The sequence below is a fragment of the Hyperolius riggenbachi genome, chromosome 4, assembly GCF_040937935.1.
Source record: "Hyperolius riggenbachi isolate aHypRig1 chromosome 4, aHypRig1.pri, whole genome shotgun sequence".
Lineage (NCBI taxonomy): Eukaryota > Metazoa > Chordata > Amphibia > Anura > Hyperoliidae > Hyperolius > Hyperolius riggenbachi.
In genome coordinates this window covers 214,181,630-214,197,001 of record NC_090649.1, presented here as the reverse complement: position 1 = coordinate 214,197,001, position 15,372 = coordinate 214,181,630, and the positions used below count along the sequence as shown (strand labels likewise).

The window sequence follows — 15,372 nt, the reverse complement described above, 5'->3', positions numbered from 1 at the left end:
TTGATAGGTTTAACCATTTACCGACAAGCATACGTATTAAAACGTCATGCTTTAGCCTATTAACGGCAACATGACGTTTTAATACGTCGCGCAATCCCGCCGCCGCTACGCACGTGTGCGCGCCGCTACCACCGCCGTTTCCATCGGGATCCTGTGTTAAGTGATTGGGGAAGAGGACCGAGCGGTCCTCTACCCAATCGCAATGCCTGGAATGAAAGGACGTGACCGCGAACAGCGGCCACCTCCATTCACAAAACAGGAAACTGTTACAGTTAAATAAAGTGTAAAAAAAAAGTGATCACTTCCTATAACGGGAGTGTTCACTAGCGCCATCTTGTGGCCAAAAAGTATATTACACACACAAACACATACAAATACAGGTACATACACATTATTAATAAAATTTATAAAATTACACTTCCAACCCTCCCCCCCTCCAAAAAAAAAAAACACTTGTAAAAAAAAAAAAAAAAGCTTAAAATAAATCAATAAATAGTTGCCTTAGGGACTCCGCCTTTTTAATCTATCTTTTATTAGGGAAAATTAATTTTAATTTATTACATAGGGGCTTGTAATTATGGTCAGAACAAAAAAAAAAAAAAAAAAAGAGAAAACTAACACCTATACTTCAGAATAATATTTTGTCGCCGTATATTGTGATAGGGACATAATTTAAACTGTTTAATATTTGGGACAACTGGGTATATAAAATGTGTTGGTTTTATCCAAAGGAGAATGTTTAATTTTAAAACTATAATGGCTGAAAACTGAGAAGAAATGATTTTTTTTCCATTATTTTTGTATTTTTCCCATTAAAACGCATTTAGAATAAAAAAATTCTTAGCAAAATGTACTACCCACAGAAAGCCTAATTAGTGGTGAAAAAAATGAGGTATAGATCATTTTTTTGTGATAAGTAGTAATAAAGTTATTAGAAAAATTAAAAGGGAGGAGCACTGAAAGGTGAAAATTGCTCTGGTCCGTTAGGGTAAAAACCCTTGGGGGTGAACTGGTTAATCAAGTAGAACTCTATCAATCTTCAATGTGCAGGTTCTGTACTACTTGATGCAATGCAAAGCTGTGGGCTATAAATCCCCCACCATTTTTGCCCCCATCCAACAAAGATTTTCCAACATGTCCATTCAGACTTTTGATTGATAAACAGCACACAATTGATTTAAAATCAATCAGTTGGATACGTATGAGCAATATATTAGTGACAGATTCAATCAAAGTGATCAAGATTGATAGGTGTATGGCCAGCTTTGGGTGTTATTTGCTCGGGTGATAAAACTAAGGCTAATTAGTTCAGCAATCACAAACAGAACTCAAGCGATTTTGAGCAGAGCAGATTGTCCACAGGATGGTGCTATCATGGAAGAAAAGTTAACTACAGATGTACCTGTCTTGCCTGCTTCAATCCATTCTCACTAGTACATTGCTCCTGTGTGCAAAGGTCACATGATGGTCAATACGGCCCCCTATCCTGTGTCTAATGGCTCTGCATGCTGAGCTAAGGGGAGAGTGCAAGAGTGAGAAACACCATGTGTGCGCCTGCATGTGAAATTTCTTATCTCTGCAGCAGAGCATTGCTGCAAACTGGAGCCTGGAAACAACAACTGTAGCAGGTGGGCACTGAGGGGGGGGGGGCAGTATTTCCCAAAGGGCCAGTGCCCCAGCTGGCCCCAGTGTAGTGCTGCCACTGCAAGGGAGGGGTTTTATATGATTATATTATTATATACTAATTATTGTTAAATTTAGATAATACGATGAAGAAATCATGCAACATAAGTATTGCCAGAGCTGGGACAAGGTCCTCCAGCACCCAAGGCTGAGACACCAAAGTGCGCCCCTCCATCCCTCCCACCCCAGCTGTCACACACTGATTGCTATTAGACTAAGTGGCGCCCCAGGGCCCCCAACAACACCTTAATCTCTTGTTATTTGGCTTGCAGTCACTGACATGTATCCTCTTTTCTTATTTCTCTCTGCTTGAAAAACAATAGGAGAGTGATAGCTGAGTGAGTTGATCGCCCCCTCCTACACTGCGCCCTGAGGCTCTCGCCTCTCTTGCCTCTGCCTCGGCCTGACTCTGAGTATTGCATGTATTTATTGTGTTATACTATTTGCATAACTTGATACCCAAATTGCGTGAACCCTCTAAATTTAAGGTGTGCAGTCATTTTACTGTCCTTTTGTGAATATGCCTCAATGTATGCTAAGACACAGTAACAGTTTTTAGTTTTCTATCCATCTTATTAGTATTTTTCTTTTTCCTGGAAATAGATGTACATCGGTATGTATCTCTGGCCTATAGAAAAGCCAGTTAGGGATAAGAGAAATAAATACTCTCCTCCTCCATGTCAGTGTCGCTACCTCAATATTTTCCTTCAGCACCACTGACTCCTTCTGACACACACCAGCTCTGGTACAGTGATTTTCTTCTGTGATCACAGCTGCCAGTTCTGTTGCCAGCTGCTCATTCACTTTGCATTAGAGCGAATGAGACAGTGTCCAGAACAGAGATTGTCGCTGTGATTTGTAAGGGGTCACAGAGCACTGAAGCCAGTGACTGTCAGAAAGAGTGAGTGGCGCTGGAGGAAGACATTAAGGAATCAGTCTACATTATCACTTGGGCGAGAGGAGTGTGAATATTCCTTTCCTCTGGTTTATCATCTTGTCTGAAGTTTAAAAGAGATCTTGCGCTTAAAAATTGCTATAAGCACATGTCAGAACTACACTTCTTTTTGCATTTGAACATTGTAAAAAAAAAAAAAAAGTAACTTTCTATTTAAATGTTCTGCCAGCTATAATTTTTACAGAAGTGAGTGTACAGAAATTGTTCTGTTTGCAAACACAGCGCCAGTAAACCGCTTTGAGTACAGATTGCTCACCAACTCATGCATAACTAATTAGCTGCACAAATCAGATGCTCTTGTTAGGCTGTAGACACACTATGGGCTGGTGCACACCAAGAGCGCTTCTGAGCACTTTGAAAAGTGCTTGGCTAATGTATTTGAATGGGATGGATCACACCAGAGCGATGTGATTTTCTCCCAAGCGCAAATGCGGGTCCTGCAGCATATCTGCACTTTTCTGAGGCGATTTAGAATCAATGTTAAGTATAGGAAAGTGGAAAATCGATCTGAAAAGCGCTAGATCAGATCTTCAGATTAATCTGCAACAAAATAAACATTTTCAATGTTAACAGGTAAATTATTTTGATTTGCAGCTTTGGCAACAGTACTCTGTGGGTTCTGTTAGTAGCCTAGTTACTATGGTATAAATCTGCCCAGAAAGTCCCACCTGGCTAATAGGTAAAATAAGCTGCATGGGATAAAAGGCATTCAACTCCTGAAGTAATCTACGGTCTGGCAGCAAACCCCCATCTATCGCTTTCTGTGAAGGCCTGTACACATGCCTGACTAACGATAACGACCGCCTCTGCCGATAGGCAAGCGAGTGTACGGTAGCTGCTGACCCCCAACCTGCGAGCGATCCACTTAGCGGATCAACTCACCCCTGGGGCGGCCAATCACATTGTCTGCACTGCTCCCCCACCTGCCGCAGGATGTCACTCACGTACACGCTGCTCCATTGTCCCTCTGCCTCCCCACACACACAGAGCAACAGAACATGCCATCAGCTACATAGCTGGCACACAGCTGTACAGGGTCATTATCCCCGATGGGTAACAAAGTCAAGAGGTGTATATGCACCTTCAGAAGTACTGTGTAATGTTCATGATTTAATATGTATGAAATGTGGTTATCCCTTTCACTTGTCCCTAAAAGTAAGAGGCAGGCCTTTAAAGGTAAGCAGTAGAGTTGGGCCGAACGGTTCGCCTGCAAACGGTTCCATGCGAACTTCAGTGGTTCGCGTTCGCGTCCCGCAGGCGAACTTTTGCGGAAGTTCGGTTTGCCCCATAATGCACCATGAGGGTCAACTTTGACCCTCTACATCACAGTCAGCAGACCCAGTGTAGCCAATTAGGCTACACTAGCCCCTGGAGCCACTCCCCCCCTTATAAAAGGCATGCAGCGGCGGCCATTACGCTCACTCGTGTGCCTGCGTTAGTGAGAGTAGGGCGAGCTGCTGCAGACTGTCTCTCATAGGGAAAGATTAGTTAGGCTTAGCTTGTTCCTGGCTGCATACCTGTTCTGTTAAGTGAACCTGCCACTGCATACCTGTTCTGTGAACCCACCACTGCATACCTGTTCTGTGAACCCACCACTGCATACCTGTTCTGTGAACCCACCACTGCATACCTGTACTGTGAACCCACCACTGCATACCTGTTCTGTGAACCCACCACTGCATACCTGTTCAGTGAACCTGCCACTGCATACCTGTTCTGAGAACCCACCACTGCATACCTGTACTGTGAACCCACCACTGCATACCTGTTCTGTGAACCCACCACTGCATACCTGTTCTGTGAACCCACCACTGCATACCTGTTCAGTGAACCTGCCACTGCATACCTGTTCTGTGAACCCACCACTGCATACCTGTTCTGTGAACCCGCCACTGTATACCTGTTCTGTTCAGTAAACCCGCCACTGTATACCTGTTCTGTTCAGTGAACCCGCCACTGTATACCTGTTCAGTGAACCTGCCACTGCATACCTGTTCTGTGAACCCACCACTGTATTCCTGTTCAGTGAACCCGCCACTGCCGTCACTACACAAACAGCTGTTTGCAGTGCGTTACACAGTGAGTTTGGTGTGTCAGTGTGAAGCAGTACCTTAATTACACTACCTGATTGATGTATACACATGCAAGATGTTTTAAAGCACTTTAGGCCTGTCATTTAGCATTCAATGTGATTTCTGCCCTTAAAACGCTGCTTTGCGTCAAATCCAGATTTTTCCCGGGGACTTTTGGCGTGTATCCCACTCCGCCATGCCCCCCTCCAGGTGTTAGACCCCTTGAAACATCTTTTCCATCACTTTTGTGGCCAGCATAATTTTTTTTTTTCAAAGTTCGCATCCCCATTGAAGTCTATTGCGGTTCGCGAACTTTAACGCGAACCGAACCTTCCGCGGAAGTTCGCGAACCCGGTTCACGAACCTAAAATCGGAGGTTCGGCCCAACTCTAGTAAGCAGACCTCTGACTGGTTACCCTGATGAGTGATGAACAAACCCTAGCCAATCAGGGGCATTGTTGTTGGTTGTGCTTGAGTGTCTAGTGCTACATAACTGTATGGCCAATATTACAAATCTATTTGCAGGTAAATTATGACATATATATTGGATATTATCTGTCTATTTAGTTGTCTGCCTTAAACCCTGTTTAAGATATGGAAATGAAATTTAGAACAGCTTCAAACACCCAAAAAAGTTAAGTAAGCAAATCAGTAAATAGCAAAGCATACAGCAGTCGTATGTGATATGGAGCAGTTGGCGAGATTAGATCTGCAAGATCTGCTGCAACACAAAATATGACTTGGAAAGAGAAGAGAGAAAACTCTGAAGGTGCTGCACAGTGAGATAACTGCAAAACCCCATATAAACCATTTGCTAAAAAAGCATTTATGATTCATATCATACAGCATGTAGGTCAGGACACTGTCACAGTAGGAGTCTCACACTTCCATGGTAGATTTGCCACAAACAATTAAGAGTAAAGGATACTCCCATGTTACAAATTATGCAAACCTGAAAATGGGCCCTGCATTATGAATGCATTATAAAACCATCACTTGTAAGTTATGAAACATTGCTGGATATTTAGTGACCAGGTTCAGGGCTAGGTTTTATTTATGTTTGTTCGGATGATGATTTCTAAATATGAATGTAGTTGATGTTGTTGTTCCTGTTCATCTATGAGAAATATCAGTAACCAATCACCCTCAAAGTGAAATTCCACTTTATTGATTAAAAAAAATCCTTAGTCCTCTAGGGATTAAAGTGGGCCTGAACTCTTGCACAGGACAGAAGGAAAACAGAGAAATGCCCTGTATGTATTTAGAGGGTTTGCCTGTTTAATCCCCCCTCATTTGTGTCTAATCACAAGTTGTACTTTGATCTCCGCCCTGTGTCCCATGACTGCTATGGCAGAGATAGCAGATAAACTAATTTGAAAGGACTGGATGTTAACAATATGTCTGCTTCCATGAATCAGGAAGTAGAAACAGTGCAGATTTATTTTAGGATCTGTATCAGCTGTAACAAAGTTTTGTGGGTTTTTTTTTGGTTTAAATGTTATTATGCTGTTGTGTATCTTTTAGAGCAGAGAGGACTTTCTGAGTTCAGGTGCGCTTTAATGCATGCAAGTAATAATGCATGCAAGTACTTTGGGATGGACCAAGCCATGTTACGTGGTGAGCCACACCTTACCTGATTTATTTCTGCCTGTTAATCTGAAAAATCCTAAGTATGATGTGTCACATGACCCTCTTACTATTGAAAAAACAAAAGTTGGATTCAAAATGGACGACCTAAAAATGGCCGCCATGGCCACCACCACTCGAAAAGTTTCCCCCCTCACATATACTAATGTGCCACAAACAGGAAGTTAATATCACCAACCATTCCCATTTTATTAAGGTGTATCCATATAAATGGCCCACCCTGTAGAAGCTTGCAACATTATAGTTTTTGTCATATTATTTTGTTTGTATGTACAGATTTTACGTTATCAATAGAGATGTTGCGAACCTCCGCTTTTCCCGCGGAAGGTTCGGTTCGTGGAAAAGCTCGCGAACTGCAATAGACTTCAATGGGGAGGCGAACTTCAAAATTTAGAAAAATTTCTACCGGCTGGAAAAATGGTAGAAAACATGTTTCAAGGGATCTAATACCTGGAGGAAGACATGATTGAGTGAAATACACATCAAAAGTCCCAGGCAAAAATCTAGATTTCACATAAACCCCTATTTTAAAGTCCTAAATCTCATTCAATGTTCAATTACAGGCCTACACTGATTTACAACATCAGGCAGTGTATCCCTCTCTCCCTCCTCCCTGTCTCCCTCCTCCCTCTCTCCCTCCTCCCTCTTCCCTCTCTCTCTCTCCTCCATCTCCCCTCCTCCCTCTCTCACTCTCTCCCTCCTCCCTCTCTCCCTCCTCCCTCCTCCCTCTCCTCCCTCTCCCCTCCTCCCTCTCTCCCTCTTCCCTCTCTCCCTCTCTCCCTCCTCCCTCTCTCCCTCCTCCCTCTCTCCCTCCTCCCTCTCTACCTGCATGTAGTGTTGGTGGTGGTATAGCGGTTAAGAGAGCTATCTACCAAGCACTCAGACTTGGGTTCAGTTCCTGGCCAAGCCTGCCTGAGCTTGGGAGCACAGCTCTAATGTTTTATTTTCTATATTATGATTGCAATGTGACTTTTTCTATGCACTTTACACCCTAGCACGTATCACGCTCTTTATCCCTGATGACGGCCCCATAATAGGGGGTTGAAACATGTTGGATTTGTGGTGGGGGGTCTTTTAATTAGCACAATAGAAAATCTCTATTGAGGAATAGGTATGATCAATTATGATACAGACCTGCAGGTCGAATATTGATTAAACTATTTTGTACCTACCTCAAAAAGGAAAATAAAACATAATTGAATGTAGTTTTAATGTAGACCAATAAAATATATATATATATATTCTCTCTTTGGGAATCGAATCGTGTTGTCTTATCCCCTATAAGATCATTTTTCAACTCCTTTAAAATAGTTTTTCTGCACTTTGAAATTGAAAAAGTATCAAAAAGTAGGTGAAAAAGTACTGTAAAAATAATGTTAAGTAATTTCTTGCTTGTTGTTGGTTTAAAATGCATTTTATTGACAAGGTGTGGAGATATAACCTAGGAGAAATCTCAGGAGAAAATGGTAATTGCATATAAACCCATATGTGGCACCAACCAAAGATTAACTGTCAGGCATAAAATTAGTTATTCCCATCAGACACAACTAATGCAGCCTGATTGGCTGAAGCCTCTGTCCCTTATAAAAATGCACTTCCTACTACAGAGCTGGGTGGGAGTGTCTGAAGACTGTGGGGGGGGGGGGAGAATGCATACAGATTTAGAACGAGGAAAAGGAACAGAGTAAAAGGAAGGAAATTACATCAGGATTTTCTTCAGTCAGAGGGAATCAAAGATGGCAAATGACAGGAACAGAATTCTATTTATTTACTATATGAAATTCACTGAAATCAAAACGTGGACAGTGCAATACATATGTTATGTAAGAGCAAGTGTTTATCTACTTATATATTTTTTTCTGAGATAGTATGGCTGACAGCTCCTCTTTAAACTGTGCTGCACCACTATGCCCAAGGCACCAGGATTTGTCTTTTTCGAGGAACCATAATTATCAGAAATGGCTCTAGTTACACTGAACGTAGTTGCATACAAGTATATGGATATCTAACAGGTAGACGACTTCACTGCACTTTTTATATTAGTTCATAACTTTTCTTACAGTACACTTTAAATGCTCTCATTTAATTTTAATCTGTGCCAGTACAAAGGGATAAAAACCAATGCTCAGTTTTACAAACTGAGAAGGCAGATTGACAGCATTCGGCATGGATTGACTTCAACGGGTGACTAACTGAGTTTAACAATGTCAAAATAAAGATTTTCTTTCCTCATCCATAATTTATTTCATCCCTCACAAAAATGACACTGGGTATTCTTAGAATCAGTGCCTACAGAGATCAAGATATTTCCCCCAGTTGTTTAGTTTTCATTCCAGTACTATTTTTAAGCTGTTTCTGAATATTGTCCTGCATATTTTAAACTGGTATCACCGTGAATACCCTAGTGACTAAACTGCCTGCATGTTTTTATTGGATATAATAGATTGCAATTCTGAGTTATTCTGTCCACATAATAAAGAAGCACTACAGACTCATTTTGCCATTTCACAATATGAAAGCACAGTAATGCATATAGTTTATCAGGGAATATATTTAGCTAACTAAAACTGTCATTACTAAGAGCGTGAGCTCTAGGATGGGCTATTGCCTTTCAGTTCAATAATTGCAAATAGTCCTGATGATCACTGATTACCATAATGCCCTTCATCCACTTTCAGGAAGAAGTGCTAAAATACTCATGAGTTAAATGTGAAGTCTTGATTTGAGTTAAATGAGATTTAGCCATTTTTTTCTGAAACTAAATAAGTGGAAACGTAGCCTTGTTCACATAAAAAGTCAGTTGGTATGCTGTACAGTATATCTGGAATACATGGAAGAATTCCAATGAGGGTGAATGTTTTTCATTGTCTTTTTAAAATGCAGAGGTGAATAAAATACGAACACACCCATCTATTTCATCACACTTACCCTATTTTTAGATAGGAGCGTGTTTTTTTTTAAAAAAATAGAAACAAATATATACTAATAAAACAATATTCAGCTATATATACAAATGTCACATTTATCTCACATTTAACTGTTTGACAATGTAGTTATTTTGACATATGATTTACCATAGTTATTTTGACATATGATCTGAGCACATCCTGCTGTTTTATTTACCACTTTGGCTAGTTGTTTTAATATATCATAGATCATATGTATTATTGTTGTTAATATTATTATTATTATTATTATTATTTTATATAGCGTCAACATATTCTGTTATATTTGAGACATTGATTTTAACTAAATAATGTTAATGAAACTACCTGTAGTATACAGTATTCTGCCTACCAACTGGATGCATTCCTTGCAGTTTCCCAGCTGTTTTTATAAGTGTTGTGCCCAAAAAAGATCTACAAAAATAATTATTGTTTTAGTTCAGAATAGATAGAAGAGCTAAGAATATTCATAGCCATCTTAATTAATGCATTGGAGACATCTTTAGTAAGCACAGACTTCTTCACTTAATGAGACATCTCCCATATAGAGATGGTGGTACAGACAAACCACTAAATAATGAAGCCTTTTCCGATACAACCCCTGTTCTACTTGGCAAAATAAAATAATTCTGAGTCTGATTCTTCATCTGTTAGCCACCTGTCTCTTTATTCATGGGCCATTCATTGCTTCTCCTTCTCTGACAGCAATGGCCAAGCTGCCCATCCAACTCTCTAAGCTAAGAGCGTTGCGACATCAGCTAAGAGAGGCAATAGAAAGTTGATTGATGCAGAAGAAAAGGTGACAGATGGGCCTGTCAAGGGTGGTGACATCAATGGAAGAGAGGTGACAGATGTAAAAGCCAGCCTACAGCAGTGATGTCAGCAGCTCCAGAATGGTGAGCCATTGGGAGGAGATGGGTGATGGCAGCCTGCACCATGGTGACGTAATTTGGCAGGTGAACTTGTACTCATGTCAGGATTTACAGGTACCAAACCTGTGAATGCTAACTTGCAGGTTCAATGATTAGCCTGCGAACTGCAACTCAAGCAGCTCGCTCATTAGGTATGCCCAGCGAACCACACTCCAGCAATGTAGTTTTTCCAACACTACTCATGTTCTACTGATAGCACCATTTGTTCACAATGCGGGTCTGGGTAGAGACCTGCATTTCTGGTTTTGAGGAAATTACAGGAAATTGATAACAGACCAACTGGAAATAAGTAAGGGAGCAGAAGTCAATACTTCAGAAGAGTGAAGCTACAGGATCTTTTCAACAACTTAAATACACATGCCTTCGAATTTCATTAATTGGTTGCCTGGTTTTAAATGGTTTCAGTGCATCTTATTCAGAGCAATGGGCTCAATGTTCTACAATCAGCTATAGAGTGAAATCAGTGTAAAATATCTCAGTTTCTGTACACAAACATTTACATGCAAATGTGTCAATTTCAATAGTTTCTCTGTAACAATGATTCTTTAATTTCTTTGGTCTATGGACCAATTCAAGCAATTGCAGATGATGTGGTCCAATTGTGAATACTTGCAATTCTGTAAACCTAAAAAGTAAAAAAAAATATACAACCTGACAAAAAAAAATATATCTAAAAAATACCTACCTTAATCAATTCTAATTAGATAATGTTTATGCCAGATGACATATGCACATGACCCCTCAGTTGTCCCTGGACCACAGACTGAGAACCACAGCAATGTGACAAATAACAATATACCTGTATATAGTGAAGTGCATATCAGGAGTGCCAATTATTTGTGTAAAATACAAAGTGAACATGCACGAGTGTTGAAAAAACAAAACAATTAAAATAAAAGTGATTTAATGCAGAAGAAAGGCACAGGTGTATATTAAATTTTATTAGCACAAAGCAAGGAAAACAACATTAGGTGATTCCGCTATGGCCAAATGATGCTGACATTACAGGGAAATGTTTAATTCCCAGTGATGCATATACATCGGCATAATCTGATATTTGCATTAGATGATAGGACAATAACACATCTGCTAAGCTTAGCTATGGGCGATGCTTGTTTTCTAAAATCCATAGAAGCCGTTTGCTGCTTTTCACTGCTTTATATTAAGCTAAGACCAGATAAAGAATAAATTAAACCTTTGAATTAAATCCACTTTCAGAAGATACACATTGGGTGGCTGCGGAAAAGATTATAAAGTTTTTGGTGCAGACAGAATTGCAATTAAGTTGACACTTGTTTTTCTCTTGCAGTATTGTGATATCAGGAAACTGCGAAACTTTTTAAACTACCTCCAGAGGGTCAGGATTTATTTCCTGCCAACTGTGTAATTCAGTGGCAACAAGCAACAGGGCATGGGAAACACGCTATTATGACTTAATAAATCATACCAGTAGCCTGTTGGCAATTGAAATGAATGTCATGTCTTTTAAAAATCCAAATATATCAAGAGCCGTATATGTAATTAACTTGGATTTGAGAGAAATTAATACGAAAAATGCATTTTTTTCTTTTAAGTGTAGAAACCTAATGGTTTATTAAATAGAGTTGTTTTAGGCTTTGCTTTAATCTAAAAGATTTAAGGACTTAATTGGAGTTCTGTGTTGTCTGCTGCTGGCAAGGTTTGGGGTTTGTTAGTAGGATATTTATTAAGACATTCTAAATATCTGAAATATTCTCACCAGTACATCCAGGTCTTGTTTAAAAATGCTACCTTATTTCATATCAACTATAGCTTTATAACACTTAAAAAAAGAGGAGCCTTTTAAGAACATTAAGCCATCTGGTCTGTATGATCATATAGCAGCGCTAATGCTATCATCCAGGGGATATTCTATACTATCCTATATGTTTTTTATTACATTTCTACTTTCTGCCTGTCCTTCCTGTTTTGGAGGCTGCTGGTGCTGCTGCTGGCTTAGGTTTCTCAGGTGCAGGTGCTTGTGCAGGTGAAGGAGCAGGAGCAGTGGGCTTAGGCGTGTGGAGAGGTTTTGCTTCTGGTACCTCTTCACCATATTTGTATACACTTACAGTGACATCCACTGTTTCGCCACCATACTTGTTTCTGACATAAATTCCATATTTTCCAGAGTCCTCTGATGACACGTCTTTGATTGTGAGGTTGGCATACTTTCCTTGTTCAAGACTTGAAGAATAATGGTCGACCATCTCCAGGTCTCTGTCATTCTTCAGCCATGACACTTCTGGGTCAGGGTTGCCAAAGACTGTGCAAGTAAGACTCAGTGTCTGAAAATACAAAATGAATAGTATTGAATAAAAAAGGAAAACAATTAAATTGCATTAGTAGGTTATTTTCACCAAATTCTCTTAAGGAGAACCCAAGGCATGTTTGTCAAATGATATTAGGAAATAGAGGCATGTTCTGTTTACAATGACGTGCCTCTGTGTCCTGCTATTGTGCTTCCAGCCCCCCCTCCCCCGGCTCTGCTGTCCCCCTTAAAAACAGTGTCTGGCTAGCAGCACCCAGATGGTTGCTAGCCTGCTATTTACCTCAGCCTGTCACTCATCGCCACTCCCCCGCCTCCACGGCTTCCCCACCTGTGTCCCTTCCCTCCCCGCAGCGGTGAGTGACAGGCTGAGGTAAGTAGCAGGCTAGCGACAATCTACATATCACTAGCCTGGTGCTAGTACTGTGTCAAAAAAAGCTATTTTGTGGTTTCTGGAAATAGTGTGGGTTAAGAAGGAAAGGTGGTGTGAGTGAGTGAGTGAGTGAGTGAGTGAGTGAGTGAGTGAGTGAGTGAGTGAGTGAGTGAGTGAATAAGAGAGTGAGTGAATAAGAGAGTGAGTGAGTGAGTGAGTGAGTGAGTGAGTGAGTGAGTGAGTGAGTGAGTGAGTGAGTGAGTGAGTAAGAGAGTGAGTGAATAATAGAGTGAGTGAGTGAGTGAGTGAGTGAGTGAGTGAGTGAGTGAGTGAGTGAGTGAGTGCATGAATGAGTATGTCATCTTCAGCCTTAGGACATGAGAACTGTGAACAGGGAGCTTCTTACAGGCAGTTTATGCACTGTGACCAAAGCAACATGGCTCTTAATACCAGCCTGACACTGTATCACCCTGATCATTATTATATTTTATAATGAAGAAAAAATAGCTAGGAGGGGGGCTTCAGGGGAGTATGAAAATATCACTGTGAGCTGCCTAGAGCTATGCTACATGAGTCTGGTGTGTCTCCCCCTGGAACCTCCCTTTCCTTTTCACGGAGTGTCCTGCAGAGAGGGAAAGAGATGATTATGAGCTCCCAACATTACAAGCACCTGATACCTTGCCTTGGCAGCACGTCACAGGGAGGAGAGGATAAATACAGAAACAAATGCAAGGATGCCTTATTATAATTTTTTTTGTGGAATGTAATACAACCATAATTATAAATACAAATAGGAAAGCCATAAGAGTACATGTTAAAAGTGAAAACAAATTGTTGAGTTAAACAATAGTATCAAGAAAACTAATTCTAAAATAGGACTTTTCTGGAATCCCATGCACTTGTTTTGGTTTTCCAGTAAAAATGTAGCTACAAGATTGATCTGTATCACTGGCATCTGCTCCAGATCTTTCTGTTTAGGGCAATTCACACAGGGTGGCCACCACCCTTCTGTAAAGATACATCTTATATTTTATTTGCACACATCAGTGTCAAAATTACATGACAGCAGCTACAGACTGCTGTTTCAACCTCTATGGTCTTTATCAAGCTAGTCCATTATACTCTGGAATAAAAGAAGCAGCCAACCACTTCCCTACACGTGACATGACCAGGCACATTGAAGAGAAGTTGTGACACCAGATAGAATTTATCTGGTAGACTGACACTGTTGCTCAAACATCACTATCAAATAATACTGGTGATAGGGCATCATTCAGATTTTGTGTTTCAGAATTGCATTAGTAAGACTTTATTTTAGAGCTATGGTTACTATACTGCTGTTTTCATATTCTATAGACGGCTTAGTTTTCCTTTCAAGTTTTCACTCTGCCTACTGTTTATTTTAATCAGTTCATCATTCTTTGCTTCCGAGTACATTCATATTTCAAGACAGCTTGTTTTTCCAGATCATGCTGAATGCTGAACATTGCTCAAGTCTGAAATAAAAGTATTTATTTAGTGTCTTAATAATAGTAGTGAAGACTTTGGTGGGGTCTGAGTGCTGTGGTTTATCATGCTGTTCCTTTTAGTAGCTTAAAGATATTTCATTTTAATGCCATTGCATTCTAGCTCTGTCTTTGTTAATACCAAAAAGGTCCAATGTTCTTTAACATCGTGTAATAATGGCTGATATCTGTAAAGCTTTTATGAATGCTTTCAAGAACCCCCTAAAGGCAGTATACTGTACAAAATAATGTTAAAGAAAGTCTTATACTTTTGCAAATAAAACAGCCCTTCTTCCCTTGTTACATCTCCTTGCCAAGAAGAATTTTAGAGGCACCGAAGGACATTTCAGCTTTTGTGAGCAATGTCAATGTGTGTCTCAAATGCTGAGAACTTAGCTACTCCTGTTAACATTTCAATGCTTATCACCACCAGCTGCAATAAGAGATGTTATTGTCTCCGTGCTGTCGGTATGTACGTGGAAGAAGTTGCTCTGGATAGCCAGTAATATCACATACTGTATTTCATCATCTCTCTTAACCTGTTAGCAGCCCTGCATTCATTATCTCGAGTGAGATAATGTGTGCCAAGGCGTCTTCTACCAGGCTATATTGTATGCTGCCTAATGCAGCTATGCAGAGTGGCGCAGGGAGCTTTCTTGTATTTACCTGTTCCAGGTGGCTGGATCAGCTTCTCCTCTTCATTCACTCGCAGCTCTGCACTCCCAGCATCTTCTTCTGAGTTCCGATGATATGACATGACATGTGATCACAAACCAGGGGATGGTGTCAGCGCAGCAGCGATGCCCCGGTGGTGGAAGTGGAGGGATGGAAGAGACTCTTCCGTCACCCCTCTTTCACCACCAGGCAGTGCTGTCATAAAATGTTATCTCATGTGATCGGAGCTCAGAAGAGGATGCTGGCATTGCAGCGCCACCAGTGGAGAAGAGGACAAGCCAATCCAGCCACCCTGAAAAGG

General features: G+C 40.5%; 1 protein-coding gene across 2 annotated transcripts in view; it reads right to left on the bottom strand.

Moving 5' to 3' along the window:
- Positions 1 to 11,160: 11,160 nt before the first annotated feature.
- The window catches only part of MYOM2 (myomesin 2), a 222,968-nt gene continuing 218,756 nt past the window's right edge, over positions 11,161 to 15,372 (bottom strand). For both annotated transcript variants that reach the window (XM_068281345.1, XM_068281347.1), the window contains one exon: positions 11,161 to 12,537. In XM_068281345.1, the coding sequence (XP_068137446.1) occupies positions 12,157 to 12,537 (381 nt within the window). In that variant the 3' untranslated portion in view covers positions 11,161 to 12,156. The remainder of the gene's footprint in view (positions 12,538 to 15,372) is intronic.